The sequence below is a fragment of the Tursiops truncatus genome, chromosome 15 (genome assembly GCF_011762595.2).
Source record: "Tursiops truncatus isolate mTurTru1 chromosome 15, mTurTru1.mat.Y, whole genome shotgun sequence".
NCBI lineage: Eukaryota > Metazoa > Chordata > Mammalia > Artiodactyla > Delphinidae > Tursiops > Tursiops truncatus.
This window is the reverse complement of record NC_047048.1, coordinates 2,825,146-2,848,609: the sequence shown is the minus strand read 5'-3', so window position 1 is coordinate 2,848,609 and position 23,464 is coordinate 2,825,146. Positions and strand designations below refer to the sequence as shown.

At 41.5% G+C, this 23,464-nt stretch overlaps 1 protein-coding gene across 1 annotated transcript in view; it reads right to left on the bottom strand.

The window, feature by feature from the left end:
* SDK1 (sidekick cell adhesion molecule 1) overlaps nucleotides 1-23,464 on the bottom strand; it is an 822,147-nt gene that overhangs the window by 332,842 nt on the left and 465,841 nt on the right. Inside the window, exon 5 of the mRNA XM_073791836.1 lies at nucleotides 15,085-15,218. Coding sequence (XP_073647937.1) covers nucleotides 15,085-15,218 — 134 coding nt within the window. The remainder of the gene's footprint in view (nucleotides 1-15,084; nucleotides 15,219-23,464) is intronic.

Below are 23,464 nucleotides of genomic sequence, written 5' to 3'. Positions count from 1 at the left end.
ACTATAATAAATGGCACCTGGCTGGCGTCCTTGTTGGGGCCACAGCCCGGGGCAGTTGGGACCCTGGCCAGGGGAGTAAAGGCACACAGGGCGTGAGCAACCGCTACTTAGCTTCAGCTCACCGTGGTCCTGAGGGGGATGTGCGTCCCGCGCCACCAGCCCTTCAGTCTTTACATGGAATCTCCTGGTTTCTAAAAGGCTGTTCACACTTCCTGAACCGTCCTATTGGGCCTCTGCCAGGGCAGAGCTTTGCTCTTGTCTTGGAAGTTGCTATATTCAGTCTGTGAACAGAGCAGCGTCTGCTGACTCCAGGCGCTGCTGTTCCCCCCTCAGGGCAGCCTCCTCCCCAGCTCTTCAGCCACCTAAGTCTTATTCAACATGTAGGTCTCAGTTCAGCATCAGACCCTCAGGAAAAACCTTCCCAGTTCCCCCAGACGTGGCTGGGTGCCCCACCCTGGGGTTTCCATAGTGACCTGTGCTTCTCTCTATCATGGCTCACATGCTTGTTTTAATCATTTATTTAATGAGATGACCCTCTCGTCCTTGGCTTCCCTAACTGTCCATTGCCTAGCACAAGGCTTGGTGCATAAGAGATAGTCTATAAATCACTGTGGAATGGTCATTAGCATTTGCCGTGTACACCATGCAGGCCTTGCGTTGAGCACGTCTTTCGGGCACCATTACTATAGATTATTATAGACCCTGGAGATGTGCAGTGCAGCTGCCCCAAAGGAATGACTGACCAATTACATTTGCTAAAGGAAATTCTCCCCATACGAACTGCTGCACAGCCACAGACCTTCGGTAACTGAACCTTAGGTATGTATCCCGCTCATACGAACAACGGGGCCCGGAGTCAAAGTCTTACTGGTCATGACCAGCCCTCACCACTTCTAGACAAGTCCAGGAGCATGCAGAGATCAAAGATGGGTCATGTGGGTAGTTTCAACGGGAGTTCTTTTTGTACACAGAGTGTTAGGCATTCGTACAGAACTGTCCTGTTTAATATGGTAGTCTCTGGACACATGGGGTACTAAAATTAAAATAAATTGAAATTAATAAAATTAAAAATCCACTTTCTCGATCGCACTAGTCACATTTCAAGTACTCAATAGCCCCATGCAGGTACTGGCCACTACACTGTACAGTTCAAATAGAGAAGATCCCCATCATCACAGAAACTCCTACTGGCTCATAGGCCACAGCGCAAATGCTCCTGGCTCAGCAGCTAATGCGAAAGAACCAACGTAAGATTCAGAAACATTTCTCTCCAAAGAAGGCAGCCGTCAACACAAACACCCAATTACCTCAAGAAGGAAGAACCTTAATCTCTCCTCTAAAACACCTGCCCCTCACATAGCTCTAAATCCGCAACAATTTAACATTCCACAGTGAATGTTTTCCCAAAACAAAGATCAGTGTGCCCCACAGGAAGACGAGAGCCTCTGTCTCAGGAGGGTGCGCTCAACTAAACAAACTGTTCAAGCTGGGGAGGCGGCCGATTCGTCAAATAGTTTCTGAAGCCAGAAAAGTTTCTCTCCACTTTTAAATACGGCTCATGTATTTTTAAGGTATCGTGCAGGCTAAAGGCAACGCAGTCAAGGAGTAAACATATCCCACGAATGGCTGGTTTGGACTTCTGATCTAGAGTAATACCCTAGGAAAAGAGCCACAGAGGAGGAAGGAATGGGGAGTGGTTACGGACTGAACTGTGTCCCCCTAAAATCCACATGTGGAAGCCCTAACCCCCTTGTGACTGGATTTGTAGACAGAGCCTCTAAGGAGGTAATTAAGGTTCAATGAGGTAATAAGGTTGGGCCTCAATCTGACAGGACTGGTGTTCTTATTAGAGAAGGAAAAGACGCCAGCCATCTCTCCATCCCTTTCTCTCTCTACTCTCCTCCCTTTCCCGCTCTCCCCATGGGTGCCCAGAGGACACAGAGAACACGGCCCTCTGCAAGCAGGGAGAGAGGTCTCACCAGAAAGCAACCTCTGGCACCTGGCTCTTGGAGTTCCAGCCTCCAGAACTATGAGAAAATAGAAGTTATTTAAGCTGCCTTGTCTGTGGTATCTTGTTATGGCAGCCTGAGCTAATACAAGAGTCTTAACTTATATATCTAAGTTACTTTATGTATATAAGTTATGTATGTAACATACGTAAGTTGTGAGGAAATCAATTTCTACAAATCACATATTGAATGGCTTAGAGATGAAGAACTTATTTTAATAGTCCATTGGTAAAGCAACTCGTTTTTAAAATTACCATCTGACATACGGGGCTCGCAGAAAACGAGCACTGCATTATTTCACACGGCTCAGTCAGTTTTGCCCGCAGAAGGGCCCCACTCATGAGAATAATGACGCCTATGGCTTGAAGGCTAAATTTCACTGACTTGTTGTATTTATTTCCGACATAATCCATCTCTTGAAAATTTTCCATATTTTCTCTATAAAAGCCCACACTAATAGTCATATAAATAAGAACCATTGTGAACTCTTTTCAAAAGTTGCTTCAGAGACTTCCCTGGTGGTGCAGTGGTTAAGAATCCACCTGCCAATGCAGGGGACACAGGTTCGAGCTCTGGTCTGGGAAGATCCCACATGCCACGGAGCAACTAAGCCCGTGCGCCACAACTACTGAGCCTGCGCTCTAGAGCCCGCGAGCCACAACCACTGAGCCCGCATCCTGCAACTACTGGAGCCTGTGCTCCGCAACAAGAGAAACCACCACAATGAGAAGCCCGTGCACCCCAATGAAGAGTAACCCCCCGCTCGCTGCAACTAGAGAAAGTCTGCGCACAGCAACGAAGACCCAATGCAGCCAAAGATAAATAAATAAATAAAATTATTTTTTTAAAGTGTTGTTTCAACACACATTTTGCATATATTAACTTCATCTTTACCACCCCTATTTTTATAGCAGGCGAAGGATTAGAAATAGAAGTGGCAGAAACTCAGGGTGTGTGGGAAGACATCCATTCCCCAACTTCCCCATGTTAAAAGTGCTTGCTTGTCTTCTCGTCCCACCAAAGTAGGCTCTGATGGCAGAAACCAGTCTGCCTTGACCATCAGTATATTCTCAATGCCCAGCACAGTGCTGGCACTTACCAAGTGCTCAATAAGTATATGTTGAGTGAAGGAAATAACGGATGATGGATTGATGAACATTCTGGAAGAATCCGGGACTTAGTACATGTTTTGGGATAGGTGAGAGCTGGGAACACAGAAAGGCAGTGAGATGACTTTGTATGGAATTGAGAAGAAGAACCTGCCTTGGGGCAGGGAGTACAAGGACACAGGCTAATTTAATTTCCAAGTGAAAATGTCCAGCAACACCACGGATTCTGTTCTCAGGGCCCGACGTCCCGATCACTGGGTCAGACGGGCAAGCTTTGTCCCCTGTCACCAGGAGCTGCATAATCTCTTGGATGAGGGAGAGACAGACACAGAGGGAAGCCGGAGACCAGTGAACCAAACAAAGTCACTAAACAGAGAAAAGTCAATAATTGAAGAGATGCACAGGGGCAAGTCTCCCATTTTAGGGCACCTTTGCTAAATCAGGCAAAGAAGTTAAAAACTTAGAAGATAATCAGGATTTTAGAGTCACAGTGGACTTGAAATGATTCATCCAACTTTCCACTTCGCAAGGACTGAACACCGAGAAATGTCTGGAGAGAACATTTGACCAAAGGTGATACTTAAAGTCACAGAATCAATGAGTCCTCCAAGGAGAAGTAAACAGCAGAAAAACCAATAAAACATTGCACCCAAGGACTAGACAATGGAGAGTCCTCACACGTGGGGGTAAGGAGAACCAAAAAGAGCTAGAAACACCCAAAGAAAAGGAGCTGGAGGGAGAACAAGAACACAGTCAGTGAGAAGGTACCTGAGAAGCCAAAGGTGGGGAGAGATGAAGGAAAGGAGAGTACAAATAGTGGCCCATTGCACAGGGCGAAGAATGAAGACAGGAGAAAAAGCAATGCATTTGGTTCCTAATTGCTTCATTCCTTCACTGAATGAGTCTTTACGGAGTCCCTATTACTTTTCATGTATCCTTCTAGCTGCGTGGGAAAACAGACAAAAATCCCTGGCCTCGTGGAACTTCCGTTCTGGTGGAGATAAGACAGTACACATAAAGAGACGAGGTTGTAGGAGATGCCGGCTTGCTGGGCGACACTCAAAGTGGAGACCAGGGGACCAGACAACAGGACAGAAGTTACAACGGTCTTCAGTCACACCGAGCACCGTCCTACGCCAAATCTCCTCTTAATTATCTCACTGGTGTCGCATCTCTCCATACATGAAAGGGGAGGTGAAAGTTCTGCTAACAATGCTCTTCTGACCTCGGAAGCAAAACTAATTGCTCCCTCGCCTGTGCTTCCACATTTTCTACCGAAGTCCATTTCATGTGGCATTTAACACACTGTATTCTTGTCATTTGTTCATGGATCTGCCTCTCCTCAAGAAAAAGAAAGCTCAGGAAAGGCAAGAACCATGTGTCTCATTCATTTAGTCTCCTCAGTGTCAAGCACAATGCCTGGTGGATATGAGATGCTCAGTGTTTCTGAACAAAATACCAGACAGGAAATCTGAATTTTTTTAAATGGGGGGGGGGTTATACATTTTGGAACAAAAATGAGACACGAAGACCCTAAAAGTCAAAGGAAACGACCCTGCAGCACTTCTGACTGCTTTTCCTCAGATGTACAGGGATGAACATAGAAATGGTGTAGGGGTGACCCCAGAACAGAGAAGCATGCAAGCTGTTCCCATAATGACGATAAGGCTACTTTTCTATGCACCCTTGAGTGTTCTTCCAGGCTAGGGTGATATTCAAAATACTTAATGACCACCATGCCCACATGGTAGTGGTACCAACCAATTAACGCAGAAGCCAGTGGAGGCACAATGGTTTCATATCCAGTCCTTCGGGTGCAGACTTCAGAGGTGGATACGATCCAGCTAATCTCAATGCCAGTACAGAGTTCAAGGAAGCAGAACTGTTGCCTTGATTTTCATCAAGAACATGCTTTCTGTCATAATTTTTTTAAATGTTGTAACTCGAACAAAGAAATGAAAGGCTCTAAATATTTCCTATTCATTTTATATTTCTTTATGATAGTAATATTTCTGCATAATTTTTTTCTGAGGCCGTTTTCTCTATTCGGTTTGGTCTTCCTGAGTAGACCAAAGACACGTGAAACCCCTGAAACTCTCTTAAATGAGCTAATAACCAAAGGTCAACCTCTTTGTGTGGTTTTTCTACATAAGTCATTCTGACTAATCAGTGTGCGTCCCAAAGTCGTAAGGAATGGAAAGGCAGAAGGCTGAATCCTGGAGCACATTTGTGCTGGAAACCTTCCCAAATGAGAGTAAATCTTTGTGCGATTCAGCCCTGTCTGAATTAATATAGCCATGGAGTGACACACTGACAGGGAGATATACTAGCGTGTGCAACCATCTTTCAAGGAAAGTGAAAGGAGAAGCAGAGTGTGGGACACTTAATACCAGATGGGATGCAGCTCAAAACTCCATTATCAGTAAAACAGGCAAACCAACGACCAACCCGCTCCATGGGGTCAGCTGAACGCGCTGCCGCCACCGACATTTCTTTTCAAGTTCTAACTCCTACTCCGAAGTCCAAGTTGGGGACCAAAATGAAAAAATAGTCGTTCTTTCAAGTCTTTCACTAGAGTTTATGTACTTCTGGGTTTTTGCTTGTATCTTGTTCCCTTGGAAAATCACACAGTGCGGCCTTCAGACTCGCCAGAGGGTCGTTCATGTCTATGACTAAGGTGAACCAGAAAATCCCCAGCTCACTTTTTTATGATTTTATAAAACTACGCAAAATAAGAGTCCTCAGAATCCACCTTAAGAAGCTACACTTGCCAGATACTCCTGGGACAACAGCAAGTTACACTGACAATCAGAAGTCACATTTCTTACGCTCTCTGACGACCTGCTTTGCCACGTATAGAGCTGCACCAGGCTCCGAGTGTGGGAACTGATTTTGTGCCCAGGAGGATATTTCTGAAGATCACAAAAGGTAAGAGGGTATAAGCAGAATAGTCACCTGAAATAACAGAGGCTCACAGGCAGAGACCATTGCTAAGAACTCACTGATCGGAGCACAGAGAGTCTACATCTTAAGATTAATTCCTGGCTTCTATTATTTCTGATATAAATTCCATCTTTTTTTAACATCTTTATTGGAGTATAATTGCTTTACAATGGTGTGTTAGTTTCTGCTGTATAACAAAGTGAATCAGCTATACATATACATATATCCCCATATCTCTTCCCTCTTGTGTCTCCTTCCCACCCTCCCTATCCCACCCCTCTACATCTCAGAATCAAAGTGTTCTTGGAAAAGTGGGGAATCCGGCACTTTGGGTCTGGTAATGGTCTTCACAGGAGCTAAGTGGACTTTCACTTTAACAATGCTTTAAACAATTTTCTTAAGGCTTGATTTAATATTCTCAGCTATCGTGCAAAGATCTCCAATTTTACTTACGTGCTGTAATTGCCTTCTATAAGAGCCTCTAGAACATCATTTATCGTGATCAGTAATAAAACATATGACTAAGTGGTAAAGGTAGATCTGAGCCGTTATCGGAAGGTGACCAAATGTTAGGCTGCATACACAAAGCAGATTGAGGACTTTCAACATGATTTTAAAGATTGAAAACAATTCTGCACTAAAATAATCTACAAGCTGGAGTTCGAAAACCTCAAAAACTCTTAAGGAAGAGAAGCTAACCAGATGTCTCTGAATTAACAGATTCAGAACATTGAACTCGTTCATAAAAGGAAAGAGTACTGGGAAGGGTGCGTCATTTGTATTCAATGACTGAGAAAACTGTATTTACAACTAACAGCTAGTTCTGTGGTCTCATCTCAGCCGATAACCATTACTTTGAGGTTTCCCCAAACAAGATGTATAAAGCATAGATGTTAAAGTTCATAAAATGACTGTAAGGAAAATTCAGTTTTCTATCCCCTTTGTCTGTGCCCTGTAAATATTTCTTATCTTTCCATATCAATTATAGTGTCAGAGAAATCAGACAAAGTACTTCAGTGAACGTAATATCCCAAGTGATCAGAGCTAGGAAGATACTCACTGCACGAGTACGTTAAAATGTTGAGTCCCTCTCCATATAGGGTTTGAAATGTTACGCTTCCATATTATGAGCCTGGAGTGAAATGATCTTAAATTCTCAGGCTCCTAAATTCAGGATGTGGCTGAAGACTGGACCCAGAGCCAAGGGTAAGAGTCGTTAGGGTCACCTCTATTTACGGTTCTAAAACCACCACAATTAAGAGAGTCCTGTGCTTAAATATCTGAATATAATCGTTTAAATTGATGGTTAACACAGGGGCAGGAGGAGAGGTGGTCTGGAGAAATTATGAAAGTTGAGTTCTGGCATCAAAACAGAAGCTCTCGCTTTCTAAAGCACAGCCAAGCTCCTCTGAGGCCGGGTGTGTAAGAGCTCTTGATGGAGAATCTCCAGTGCAAAAGGAGGGCTGACTCGGGGGACGGCTACTCTTCCCGAGTTTGGCCTTTTCCTTGGGCTTCCCTCATCTGTACACATATTGGCACCAAGGGCTCGCCCAGCCTCCTTCCAGGAGAAACGAGGGGGTTTGGGAGGCAAATAAACCTTGACTTGAATTCTCAGCTCCCCGTTTACTATTCTTGGGATTTCCATCACTAACCTAACTTAGGGCCTTGGTGCCCTCAGCTTTTAAACAGGTTGGTCATTAAGGCACAGGGCTAATGTGGAAGGAAGGTGCACATGAACGCCTGTCACCAGCTCAAAGAGCACCAGTGCCCTTCCTCTACCTATGCCCTTGGGGAATCACTTAACAGCTTATTTGTAAATTCTCATCAAATCTGATATAGCTTAGAACAGCTTTGCTCTTAGATCACCTAAAACTCTCACTTCCACAGTTCAAGGTGACATATAAAGGTTTTCCGCACAGATTTGAAGAACTGCAAAGAATATAACTTCCAGTGTATTTTAATATTCTAGTACATTTTAGTCATATAAACTACTGCAGCATTCTTTTATGTGTGTCCAAGGAACCTAAGTATTTGATAGAGTAGGTCTAAGGATTTGGTACGCGCATCACCCATTTAAACAATACATGAACAAGCACTAATTCTTAATATCAGAAAGTTTACATCATTTCTATTTTTCTTCCTGAACTGGTATTTCCATTCTACTCCTCCCACAGAGTTTTATCTTAATTTACTATATTTAAGGATTCGAAGTATTTTATTGATCACCCTATCATAGCCTCTGAAAAAAATATGTATATAAATTAAAAATTCCCAGCAACCATATGACTCTGGGCTGCGGTTAAAAAAAAAAATCTTCTTGGATTGAGTTATTGCTACAATTATTATTTGCAGTCTGTAAAAGATAAATACATGTATAACAAATTTTCATGAATATTATATATAAAAGAAAAAAAATCACTGGAAATGCATCTCTCCATGAGACGAATGCAAAGTCTACCCTAATTCTAATCCTACTTTTCTTTTTTGTAGAAATAACTGCTGGGAAATTTTGCTCATAATTGTTTAAACACCTCTGAGTATACCAAAAGTCACAGGGTAATTTATTAGTTAGCATAGACCACTTTCTGTTCCAATAACAAATAAACCCTAAAATCTCAGTGCTCAGCACACCAAGTTTTATTTCCCACTTATATTGAGTCCCTTTCAGCCGGGCTGATTCTCCAGGGCTGTTCTTTCCATGCACTAATTCAGCCTCTGGGCAGCTTCTACCTGGCGGCCTACCATCTCCATGCGTGGCCCGGCCACTGTGGGCCCCAGGGGGAAGGCAGAGCATGAAGGTGACTTGCTGGCTCGTAAACACATGGCCTGGAAGTGACACACTCCCTTCTACTCCACATTGAGTAGAGTTAGTCAGTGGCTCCAAACTGCAGGTGGGCTGGAAATGTCTTCTTCTCCTAAGAGCATGGGGACTTTCTATCACTTAGCAATCAATCACCAGAAATTATCTGTAATAAAATGTCAGCTGACAATGCATTTGGGTGTTGCCTCATCTGGTAGACAGCAGGGAATTGAAAACTCCCGATTTATAAAATGATTTATTTCCCAGACACTAGAGCACTTCACTTTCCCAGCTCTGACACTGATATTTAGAATTATCCCTTTGTTTGGCACCTGGAAGTCTGTAGCCTCAGATAATGCCTGTACTAAAGATTCGGGATGGATGTGACCTGTGCCCATAAGAGAGGAGCCCCCTACCACACAGTCATCCTCAGGATGATCTGATTTTAGAAAGCGTATAAGAAATCACCTGGAAACAGATGTCCTGAGAATTATACATGCCTGCTCACCCTCTTGGAGACCTGTGTGCACCCTGAGGGGTACTCATAGCCCGATCTGAAGAGTGTTGCTTTGGGAGAGTGAGGACGTTGGGCATCTCAAATGTGTTCAAAAGTTGAGGGCAAATCACAATTCATGGTTTAACCCGATGCCCTAAGATTTACCAAGGGTGAAATCAGGCTGAAATAAGTCACAGAGGGGAAAAGAAAGACAGACTGGGATGAGGAGAGATGGGAAAGTTCTTTCCATGGAAAGAACATGAGTAGAAAACAAAAATAACCCAGTTTTGTCTTGTGGAGGTGGGAAGAGAATTAGGGCCTCATTATTTTTTAATCACTTTGTCCTTTTTTTCTCAAGTCTGGTTGAGAATCCCCAGCTGTACTCTTCTTCTGAACCTCATTCACCACCATTTATACATACACTGGGTTCGGAAACAAACTATTAGGACTGGCATTTTCATTTCTGTCTTTGAACTGAAACCATGAGAAGAAAACAAATCCCTAATGCAGATGGGGTCTACCAGTGGGATGGCTCCGTCACATTGTGCATGCCCCAAGGGACATCTAAAAATTCTCATTTTCAAGGTACATAGGATGCCTTCCTGCATCTGTTTGCTTTCAGAACTTTCCAACGGGCTGTGGTTTCACTTTTGCCCGGTAGGTGGATTTACGTATTTGTGTACTTAGTTTTAACTAAACTAACTCTCACAGGGTAGATAACTGGAATCAAAAGTACACCTGGGAAGAAATCACAGATGTGAGTTACTCACAAGTCCAGCACAAATGAGCGACACAGACACAAATGGCAACACTGACACCTGTGCTCTTTATCAGCCACATTCCGGGACAAACGGTCCCCTGTAATCAGATGCTGGAAGAACCTGTCCGGAGAAAAACTATCAGGAAGACCAAGTAAAGTATGGATTTTCATTCACAAACTGTATGTTGTGCTGTGAGACATGAACTAAAGACAGAATGAAACTCTTCTGATTAACAAGATACCGTTTATGTCACCTTTTTGTGTGACAGCTGAACACCCCCACTTTATAAACAGCTCAGTGTGCATATACCAGGGGTGACTGTCAAGGCTCCTTGCTGATGGTGCGCCTATAAAAAGGCTTCAGAGGCCACAGCCTGGACTTGGCTCCTTCCACAACCAGCTCCGGGAGGTCTGGGCAGAGCACGTCTTACGCTTCATTGCATACCCTACTTAGCAGGTCAACACATGCTAAACGATTAAACTCATCATTCTACGCAAAGTACACTTCTGTTTATGTTTCTGAAAATTCTGGCAGTAAAGTACCACTTACCCTATAAAGCCATAGCTGGATCTGAAATCGGCCATTTGTAATATTGACACTGCCTCAGGATTGCTCTTTAATAACATTTCAAACCGTTCCTACGGCTTTGGCCATCCAATTCATGTCAGAGAACAACTGAAAGGCTTATGCCTGGCCCTTCTCTCCCTATAATGTTATAAGCATGAAGAAAATAAGACAGAATTTTATCCGGGCACACAAAAGCCATGTTTTACAGGGCAGTCCTCTTGGACGACTGTTCCTAGACATTATTCTCAGGAATTCACTTTCAACTACTAACTACACATGAGGTCTGCAGTTAAATTAGAATTATAGAGGACAAAAGAATGTTAAGTGGTCGTCAGAATTGAAAGCAAAAGTTTGCCAGCCTGAAGGAGGATCAGTTGAAGTGATACCCCATCTGCAAATGTTGTTTGAGGAGCAGACATTTGAGCAGTCATTTCTTTTCTAATTTAAGCTTCATCTCCAGCAGAGAATCTCATTACGCTGGACATTCCGAAGATTGGGTCAGAGCTGATGATGTGTCTAAGGTATGTACAATGGCATTTAAACAATAATTAGTTAATCCCTGTACAGAATTCTTCTCATTCTCGAAAGGAAACTCTCATTTACATATTAATTCAGTTCGGAAGACCTGATCTACACAAGTTAACTCAATGTAAAAGCTTTAAAGTGAAAACCAAAAACAGGTTGGCAGGTGCGTAAAGCTTCCCTGAGCTTGACCTCAGAATGGAAATGTGTACTCTCAGGCGAGTTCATCCCATTCTTTTTCTGGTGTGCAGCTGAGCCACGGGAGCCAGCGATGAAAAATTCATGCAGGGTGCTTCAGCAGTCCCACCTATGGCCTTAACATCTGCTGGCTTCACGTCACATTAAAACTTCAAAGTGAATCCACCCCCGCGATGGTGGCAAGCTTTCACTGGGAGCAGGAGAATGGATAGCTCAGAGAAGTCCTCTCCTTCCCGACAGGAAATACCTGTGCAGAACATGCTGTAACTTACCCTCTTAACCACATAAAAGGGCGGGGGGGAAGTTAAGGGATAATAATGCACAAAACGGCAGGCGGTACCATGACGGGGCTGCATTTCACTTCTAATTGTCATGCATTTTAAAAATTTTATTTATTTTTATCTCAACTGTCTTTATCTTTTGCTTCCCATAAGCTTCAAGTGCAGCCAGAATATTCAGCAACTGAAAAGGTGGTGAGGTTTTGAACTCTCAAGTGCACAGGTGATTGGGAAAATCTGTCATCTCCTCCCGTCAGCTGCGGGATAGCGCATCACGCACTTTGATGTTTCGAGGCAAGGCTGGCCCTGGGTGCTACTCCACCTCGACACTAGGCTGTCCCTGCAGGAGGAACAGTTTATTACGACGACTGCAAACAAGAGGTGGGCCGCATAGCACTTTCCACTTTTAAATTAATTACAGTGCAATCCACCAGGAATTTAATTTCCAGTACCCTACCACCTTGATCATATTCACTACAGAAATGTTCCCTACTTTATTCTCCTGATGCCAAGGGAAAATTTATCATCGTTAAATGATAATTGGCTGTAATATCTTTAGATTCTTCAGAATTGCTGGCTGGCAAGTTTTTAAAATTTTTCATCAATCTTGTTTGGTGTTTTTACAAAGCCTACATTAGAAAAAAAAAAGATGTCTAAGCCTGCAGAACACACTGCATCTTACTACCTGCGTGAATAGGTCCTGAGAGTGTCTAATTTCATAATAAATCTGGTGGGGTTGTGCACCCTCCCTATTTCACAGCCTCACACAGCGCTGGCAGGGAAGTCCTGAACCGCAGTTTCCCCCCTTACAGCGTTCGTTGCAGTCCAGAAAGGAGCAAATTTAAACAATTAATTCTGGGGAATTCTCTAGCAGTCCGGTGGTTAGGACTCGAGCTTCCACTACAGGGTGCAAGGGTTCAATCCCTGGTGGAGGAACTAACATCCCACAAACCGAGTAGCATGGCCAAAAAGATGAAAACGTAAGTAAATAAAAATGAAAATAAATAAACAGGGACTTCCCTGGTGGCACAGTGGTTAAGAATCCGCCTGCCAGGGTTCGATCCCTGGTCCAGGAAGGTCCCACATGTCGCGGAGCAACTAAGCCCGTGCGCCACAATTACTGAGCCTGCGCCCTAGAGCCCGTGCTCCACAACAAGAGAAGCCACTGCAATGAGAAGCCCGCACACCGCAACAAAGAGCAGCCCCCGCTCGCCGCAACTAGAGAAAGCCTGCGCACAGCAACGAAGACCCAACGCAGCCAAAAATAAATAAATAAAGTTTAAAAAAAGAGACTATTTAAAATAAATAAACAGTTGATTCTGGGGTCTTCTGCAGATTTATCAAGATTTCTGATCTTTAGAGGTTTTCAAAATAGAATTTCGGTGAGAAAATGCAGGATTGGGCGCCCTTTAAATTTTAGGTAAATCTAACACATCAACAGCGAGGTTCACCCAAGAATTAAAATAAGGCCGTTTCCTCAATCTCCTTACTTGTCACATTTTACCTGGGCCCCATAAAAAGCAGAGAACACAGACGGGGACAGAATGCAGGTTTTCTCCTAAGATTTAAAGTAAGTCCGTGCGTACCATCAGCTTCTTTATATCTCACCTTCTACACATTTCACCCAGTGCCAATGAAAAGATAAAACCACACAAGGAAAAGAAATGCAACGCAGTTAATTATAATATTTATGAGCTGCTTCCAATATGCTTCTTGGTTAGATGCTGAAATTATTAAAAAATTTACATATTCCAATTATCTAACGCATGGCGTGGCGTTAGGACGGCAACTTACAAATTCCCTGTGTTCGTTTTATTTTCTACTGGCTTTGTAGAGTAGGCATGTAGGAAACTACCAGGTGCAGACTATTTCATACCTTCGTGATGTTAGCATCAAGTTAACCAGAATATTTGTGGAATTTTTTCCCCCTCTTCTAATAGACTAAGGTCAATTTTTGTGTTTCTGACTCAGAATTCCACCAATTTGACCTATTATTATCCTCGTATGTATATTACAACTGAGTGCTGAATCAGATTTGCTAAACAGAATAAATGGCTCTAATTATAAAAGTTGTAAGTCATTAAAATTATCACAATATATTTAATAACAAAATTTCCATCTTTTATTATTAATACTGAAAAATCTCCATAAATCACATTCTTTTTCTACTATGATTCTTGATTCACAGGGTCCTTCAAACAGCAGCACAACGTGCACTGGACTGTGTGAGCCCTACACCTGATCAGTGGACACGCTCTCTGAAGTACCGCAAAGGCCCCGCTGATGGCCAGATCTGTACCGCCCGTGGTCTGGGGCTGAGGACTCAACTCCTAGAAATTAGGAGCTGGTGGTGGCCACCTAGGAGCACTTGCCGGGCAGGTGCGGGGCATGTGGGAGCACACGCAGTTAATGCCCACCGTCTCCTGACCGTGGTGCTGTTAACCCAGTAAACTCTATTAGGCCTAAAGCAACTGTATCCCTCAAGGACCAGGAGAAGCAAACACTATGGTCTATCCCACCTATGAAACAAAACTTTTCAAACTACCCGAAGGGGAAAGCCATTCTTTCAAGGTGGTTTTTAAAAACATGACATCTACCACTATACAGACAAATCCACTTAACTCACTCTTGTATGACATGATCATAATATTTTGAAATCTACCATGACCATTTCCCAACTGTATTTTCTCAACAGCATAATCACTGCATTTCATACCATGAAGCTGCACGCTGCAGACATTTGGTGGCATCTCTGAGACGCACCTTTTGCTCTCTTTTAGCTCCGAGTTCTTGCTTCTGGTCATTTCCCCCTTCTACGGCAATCAACTCTTCCTAGTAGAATTTCTGGAGCCTTCTTTCAAAGGCCAAATATTTAAACTAAGTTGCCTAAACCAAAACATCCTTAAATCAACTGAACATTTAACTGTGATGTGTGTGTATTTTCTTCATGATCCGGGCTTTTAGTTACTCTTAAGATATACTCCTAATTTTAACACAACTTAGTATATATATATTTTCTCAAGGATTTTTTTTTTAATTAAAGTAAAAGAACATAACCTGTGGCCTAATCTAGTCTCAAGTTTCATGGACACAACTCCTTATAAGCCAAAAGATGTTTTGTTGTTGTTAAAAACCATACACATTAACAGAGTACAAAAGCAAAAATGTTATTTTAAATTCCCCCAAACAAATAAGATCCTGTATTTAGAATGACTGGTCAGATTCACATTTTCTGCCTATCAGTTCAAAGAAAGCAACTATAGACATTGGATCAATACTGAACCATAACCACTAACCCAGAGAGGTAAGATTTATTGCAAAATGCCCCTTGAGATGGTGGTTATTGATTAAATCCAGAATTCACTGCTTTCACAACGACCATGTGGGATTTGGGCACTCACCTGCTACGCTCAGGTGAATGAGCGGGCTGGTCTTGTTCTCCCCGTTCCTCTCGTTGACGGCCTGCACGTAGTAAGCCCCTGCGTCGCTGGCCGTCGCTGCCAGGATCACCAGCTGGTTCTCCAGCGTGATGGCTCTGTGTCAGGGAAGACAAGAGACAGTGTCAAGGCCGGCCCATGGAGCGCCGTACTTGTAAGACAGGTTAATTTACCAGGCTGACCATAGGCAGTGTCCAGAGTTGTTATTGTTGCTGTTCTTGTTTTAAAGGTTAAAAAAAGATCTGGAAGGACAAAAACAAATCCCCAGGCCGACCTGAGGAAAGAGGTGGCGGCTGAGCCTGCTGAGGTCCAATGCTGTGCTGGCTTCTGCCAGGGGCCTGGGAGCCCCAGGCACCACGTCCGTACCAACCCTGTGCAGAAGATGGCCTTTTGGAACATACACATCCAGAGTTTGTTGCAACTCAAAGGTTCCTCTGGGAATTCGTAACAAGACACGTTAGAAGAAACTCTGGAAGAGCTGGCCTTTTTCTTTCAGGCAGGGCTCTGTGATCACACTGGACCGCCAAACCCTGGACCCGGGGTGATGAAATTTATTGTGATTTCTCCACTCCCAGGGAGCCTCATTAGAGATTTTGTACATCTATTTATAGACTAACGGGTAGAAGAAAATTTGTTAGTGGGCACAGTGCTGACCTCTTCAACTCAATTTCCCCATAATTACTAACCCCAGGGCTGCATATTCTCCACCTCTGCTATCTCTCCACAACCTCAGGTGCTGACCAACAGTCTAGGTGATCATCCCTGAACCCTTCTCATATATTCCAATTCTACTGTGTAAAGGAATCTCTGAGACACATTTGGCCCACCCTCCTTCTCTTAAAAAATGAGAAAACAGAGGATCAGAGAGGTTAAGTTGTTTTTCCAAGGTAAAACAGCAAGGTAACAATACCAGAGGGAGGACTAGGTCTTCTCACACGTAGACTGGTGCTCTGCCAACCATACCATACACAGACTCTCACCCTTACTTACTTAAAAGAAGAAGAAGAAGAACAGCAAAGACACAAATTCCATAAATCCAAATAATCTTTCAGTAAATGGGTGTCCCAGTGTCCTTTGCTCATGTTATAGTTCTATATTCTTTTTACTAGTTAAGGAGGTTGCAGGGTAGAACCTGCTAAAAATCAAAAACAAAGAAAACAAAGGTAAGTGATCTTCTCCTTGGCCGGTGAAGTGCACTTTGAGGGTCAGACACATTCTGAGCACCAAAATGTCATTCAGCCTACACTCTCGTGCTCAAAACACTAGGAAACTCCTGGGACCCTGGAGTCCCACAGCTGCGTCACTCTGTGGATGAACAGTTTTATTTGTTCATAGCCCTTCTAGAGTCAGCTAAACTAAGATCTCTATTCTAGTAACATAAAAAAACACGCAGGATGTAAAACCGGGGCCTCAGATGTAAATTCGGTGCCTCAGACGTAAAACTGGGGTCACTGATGTAAATCCGTGACCTCGGATGTGAATCCGGGATGCAGATGCCTGTCAAGCCCAGGCGGAGTCCCTGGAGTGCTGGGCGGTGTGGGCGGCACAGATGGCCCGGCTCTGACCCTGAGGACACCAGCCACTCTACCCCTCCGGCAGCTCCGGGTCCCCATTGCCACGCACCAGCCAGGTGGTTCCAGGGATCTGGATGTCCGTGTCTTTGGGGGACCATTACTTCGCCTGCCACATGCTTGTGGGATCTTGGTTCCCAGGCCAGAGGTCGGGCCCGAGCTTCTGTGGTGGGAGCTCCAAGTCCAAACTGCTGGACTAACAGAGAACCTCAGACCCCAGGGAATATCAATCGGAGTGAGGCTGCCCAGAGGTCCTCCTCTCAGCACCAAGATCCAGCTCTATCCAACTGCCTGCAAACTCCACTGCTGGACGTCTCAGGCCAAACAACCAGTAAGACAGGAATATAGCACCACCCATCAAAAAAAAAAAAAATGAAAGAACAAAAAAATATGTTACAGATGAAGGAGCAAGATAAAAACCTACAAGATCAAATAAATGAAGATGAAACAGGCAACCTACCTGAAAAAGAATTCAGAGTGATGATAGTAAAGATGATCCAAAAGCTCAGAAACAGAATGGAGAAAACACAAGAAACATTTAGCAAGGATCTAGAAGAACTAAAGAGCAAACAAACAGTGATGAACAACACAACTACTGAAATTAAAAATACTCTAGAAGGAATCAATAACAGAACAACTGAGGCAGAAGAACGGAGAAGTGAGCTGGAAGCTAAAATGGTGGGAATAACTGCCAGGAAGCAGAATAAGGAAAAAAGAATGAAGAGAACTGAGGACAGTCTCAGACCCTCTGGGACATTAAACAACCAACATTCGAATAATAGGGGTCCCAGAAGAAGAAGAGAAAAAGAAAGGGTCTGAGAAAATATTTGAAGAGATTAGAGTCGAAAACTTCCCTAACATGGGAAAGGAAACAGTCAATCGAGTCCAGGAAGCACAAAGTCCCATACAGGATAAACCCAAAGAGAAACAAGCTGAGACACATATTAATCAAACTGTCAAAAATTAAATACAAAGAAAAAGTATTAAAAGCAGCAAGGGAAAAGCAACAAATAACATAAGGTTAACAGCTGATTTTTCAGCAGAAACTCTGCAAGCCAGAAGGGAGTGGCAGGACATATTTAAAGTGATGAAAGGGAAAAACCTACAACCAAGATTACTCCACCCAGCAAGGATGTCATTCACATTCGATGGAGAAATTAAAACCTTTACAGATAAGCAAAAATTAAAGAGAACTCAGCACCACCAAACCAGCTTTACAACAAATGCTAAAGGAAGGAAACACAAGAGAAGGAAAAGACCTACAATAACAAACCCAAAACAGTTAAAAAATGGTAATAGGAACCTACATATTGATAATTACCTTAAATGTAAATAGATTAAATACTCCAACCAAAAGACACAGACTGGCTGAATGGATACAAAAACAAGACCTGTACATATGCTGTCTACAAGAGACCCACTTCAGACCTAGGGACACATACCGACTGAAAGTTAGGGGAGGGAAAAAGATATTCTATGCAAATGGAAATCAAAAGAAAGCTGGAGAAGCAATTCTCATATCAGGCAAAATAGACTTTAAGATAAAGACTATTACAAGAGACAAAGAGACAAAGAAGAGACAAAGAAGAACACTACATAATGATCAAGGGATCAATCCAAGAAGAAGATATAACAATTGTAAATATTTATGCACCCAACATAGGAGCACCTCAATACATAAGGCAAATGCTAACAGCCATAAAAGGGGAAATCAACAGTAACACAATAATAGTCAAGGACTTTAACAGCCCACATCCACCAATGGACAGATCATCCAAAATGAAAATAAGGAAACACAAGCTTTAAATGACACATTAAACAAGATGGACTTAATTGAAATTTTTAGGACATTCCATCCAAAAACAATAGAATACACTTTCTTCTCAAGTGCTCATGGAACACTGTCCAGGATAGACCATATCTTGGGTCACAAATCAAGCCTTGGTAAATTTAAGAAAATTGAAATCATATCGAGTATCTTTTCCGACCACAACACTATGAGACTAGATATCAATTACAGGAAAAAAACTGTAAAAAATACAAACACATGGAGGCTAAACAATACACTACTAAATAACCAAGAGACCACTGAAGAAATCAAAGAGGAAATCAAAAACTACCTAGAAACAAATGGCAATGAAAACACAAAGATCCAAAACCTATGGGATGCAGCAAAAGCAGTTCTAAGAGGGAAGTCTATAGCAATACAATCCTACCTCAAGAAACAAGAAAAATCTCAAATAAACAACCTAACCTTACACCTAAAGCAATTAAAGAAAGAAGAACAAAAAACCCCCAAAGATAGCAGAAGGAAAAAAAATCATAAAGATCAGATCAGAAATAAATGAAAAAGAAATGAAGTAAATGATAGCAAAGATCAATAAAACTAAAAGCTTGTTCTTTGAGAAGATAAGCAAAATTGATAAACCTTTAGCCAGACTCATCAAGAAAAAAAGGGAGAAGACTCAAATCAACAGAATTAGAAATGAAAAAGGAGAAGTAACAACTGACACTGAAGAAATACAAAGGAGAGATTACTACAAGCAACTATATGCCAATAAAATGGACAACCTGGAAGAAATGGACAAATTCTTAGAAAAGCACAACCTTCTGAGACTGAACCAGGAAGAAATAGAAAATATAAACAGACCAATCACAAGCACTGAAACTGAAACTGTGATTAAGAATCTTCCAACAAACCAAAGCCCAGGACCAGATGGCTTCACAGGTGAATTCTACCAAACATTTAGAGAAGAGCTAACACCTATCCTTCTGAAACTCTTCCAAAATATAGCAGAGGGAGGAACACTGCCAAACTCATTCTACAAGGCCATCATCACCATTATACCAAAACCAGACAAAGATGTCATAAAAAAAGAAATTATAGGCCAATATCACTGATGAACACAGATGCAAAAATCCTCAACAAAGTACTAGCAAACAGAATCCAACAACACATTAAAAGGATCATACACCATGATCAAGTGGGATTTATCCCAGAAATGCAAGGATTCTTCAATATACACAAATCAATCAATGTGATACACCATATTAACAAATCGAAGGATGGAAACCATATGATCATCTCAATAGATGGAGAAAAAGCTTTTGAAAAAATTCAACACCCATTTATGATAAAAACTCTCCGGAAAGTAGGCATGGAGGGAACCTACCTCAACATAATAAAGGCCATATACGACAAACCCACAGCCAACATCACTTTCAATGGTGAAAAATTGAAACCATTTCCTCTAAGATCAGGAACAAGACAAGGTTGCCCACTCTCACCACTATTTTTCAACATAGTTTTGGAAGTTTTAGCCACAGCAATCAGAGATGAAAAAGAAATAAAAGGAATACAAATCGGAAAAGAAGTAAAACTGTCACTGTTTGCAGATGACATGATACTATACACAGATAATCCTAAAGATGCTACCAGAAAACTACTAGAGCTAATCAATGAATTTGGTAGAGTAGCAGGATACAACATTAATGCACAGAAATCTTTTGCATTCCTATACACTAATTATGAAAAATTTGAAAGAGAAATTAAGGAAACACTCCCATTTACCATTGCAACAAAAAGCATAAAATACCGAACCTACCTATGAAGGAGACAAAAGACCTGTATGCAGAAAACTGTAAGACACTGATGAAAGAAATTAAAGATGATACAGAGAGATGGAGAGATATACCATGTTCTTGGATTGGAAGAATCAACACTGTGAAAATGACTATGCTACCCAAAGCAATCTACAGATTCAATGCAATACCTATCAAGTTACCAATGGCATTTTCACAGAACTGGAAACACAAAAGACCCCGAATAGCCATAGCAATCTTGAGAACGAAAAACAGAGCTGGAGGAATCAGGCTCCCTGACTTCAGACTATACTACAAAGCTACAGTAATCAAGACAGTATGGTACTGGCACAAAAACAGAAATACAGATCAATGGAACAGGATAGAAAGCCCAGAGATAAACCCATGCACATATGGTCACCTTATGTTTGATAAAGGAGGCAAGAGTATACAATGGAGAAAAGACATCCTCTTCAATAAGTGGTGTTGGGAAAACTGGACAGCTACATGTAAAAGAATGAAATTATATCACTTCCTACCACCATACACAAAAATACACTCAAAATGGATTAAAGACCGAAATGTAAGGCCAGAGACTATAAAACTCTTAGAGGAAATCATAGGCAGAACACTCTATGACATAAATCACAGCAAGATCCTTTTGACCCATCTCCTAGAGAAATGGAAATAAAAACAAAAATAAACAAATAAGACCTAATGAAACTGAAAAGCTTTTGCACAACAAAGGAAACCATAAAAAAAGACGAAAGGACAACCCTCAGAATGGGAGAGAATATTTGCAAACGAAGCAAGTGACAAAGGATTAATCTCCAAAATATACAAGCAGCTCATGCAGCTCAATATCAAAGAAACAGACAACCCAATCCAAAAATGGGCAGAAGACCTAAACTGACATTTCTCCAAAGAAGATATACAGATGGCCAACAAACACAAGAAAAGATGTTCAGCATCACTAATCATTAGAGAAATGCAAATCAAAACCACAATGAGGTATCACTTCACACCAGTCAGAATGGCCATCATCAAAAAATCTAGAAATAATAAATGTTGGAGAGGGTGTGGAGAAAAGGGAACCCTCTTGCACTGTTGGTGGGAATGTAAATTGATACAGCCACTATGGAGAACAGTATGGAGGTTCCTTAAGAAACTAAAAATAGAACTACCATATGACCCAGCAATCCCACTACTGGGCATATACCCTGAGAACACCATAAAAAAGAGTCAAAAAGAGTCATGTACCACAATGTTCATTGCAACACTATTTACAACAGCCAGGACACGGAAGCAACCTAAGCGTCCATCAACAGATGAAATGGATAAAGAAGATGTGGCACATATATACAATGGAATATTACTCAGCCCCTAGAAAGAAACGAAATTGAGTTATTTGTAGTGAGGTGGATGGACCCAGAGTCTGTCATACTGAGTGAAGTAAGCCACAAAGAGAAAAACAAATACTGTATGCTAACACACATATATATGGAATCTAAAAAAATGGTTCCGATGAACGTAAGGGCAGGACAGGAATAAAGACACAGACATGGAGAATGAAGTTGAGGACATGGAGAGGGGGCAGGGTTAACTGGGTTGAAGTGAGAGAGCGGCATGGACATATATACACTACCAAATGTAAAATAGATAGCTAGTGGCAGCAGCTGCATAGCACAGGGAGATCAGCTCAGTGCTTGTGACCACCTGGAGGTGTGGGATAACGAGGGTGGGAGGGAGACGGAAGAGGGAGGGCATATGGGGACATGTATATGCATATAGCTGATTAACTTTGTTATACAGCAGAAACTAACACAACATCGTAAAGCATTTATACTCAAATAAAGATGTTAAAAAAACCCATGTAAAATAAATAACTTCCCATAAGAAATTTTAGCATAATAAAACTTTTTCTTCCTGCTACCTCCTAAAACCTTTTTCAAAACCTCTTGATTTTCAGACATTTTATAAGATTATCTTAAGAAGTTACTGCTTATTCAGGGTTCCCTCAGGATATATTACATTTTGAGGTCTCTATGACTAACTTACCTCATTTCTCATTTAGGAAAATTTCCCTATTAAGAAGTTTTCAATTTTTAGTCCCATAAAAATATTTCAAAAGAGCTTTACTATAATTATTTATGATTCCTTTATAGATTCCTTTATAGAACCATAGAAATTGTTCCATTTTATTTTAGTATATGTTACACTGGCACCTAAAATTAAACATGAATATTTATTACACATGAAGTTACACATTTAATAGTACAATTTAAAAACTGAATATATCATAACTTATTTCTTTAACATCTGATTTTTGCCATACTAATTTCAAATATGCCTATTATTCCTCAGAATTATTCTCCAAAAAGTCCATTAATTCTCTGTATTATTTATGACGTTGTTTCAAGGGTATTGAAAATTAAAAAGTACATAAAGAATAGAAATATTAAAGTTTACATCTGTTATAATTTATAGATTTAAGCTCATTTTTGCTTTTAAATTTCAGTAGTAAAGTCAAAAGTCATGAAGAAAAACCTATCTATTGCCAAAAAGAACACCACAAAAATGCCCAAACTTTAGAGAACATTAGATTAATGAGGATCAATTCCCCAGAAGACCTTATTCTTTTTTCCTATCCATCTCTTTCTGAACAGGGCATTCCTACAAAAGAAACAGATTTTCTTAAAGAAAACTAAAATATCTAAAAACGTTCATCAAATTCAAAATTCTGGTGATTGTAATGATTCTGATTGCAATGTATTAAGAAGACTGTAATGTAATGTATTAATGATTCTGTTGTAATGCTTAAGAAGAACAAGTTTTAAAGATAATGAAGTAGGTACCAAGCAGTGTGTAAACAAAAGGAGGAGGAAGGACAAAATTTTGAGAATCAGAACAAATTAGACCACAGTCTGAATGTAATGATGAGAAGCAAGCTAAGAGATCCTTTAAGATGACCCTTATATTTGTTCATAAAATATTCAGTGATAACTTTAGGTTACTACGTTGGGGCTGACTTCCAACGTCTACTCCACATTCCACCCTTTGACAGCAGCACTGTGGTGTGAGAACTGACCCCACCTGGGGGTCAAGGTTATCCAATCCCTCCTGCTAGTGACTAACAGAGGAAACAAGGCTTAAGCCAGTCAGCCTACAGCATATACCTGGGGACTGTCATT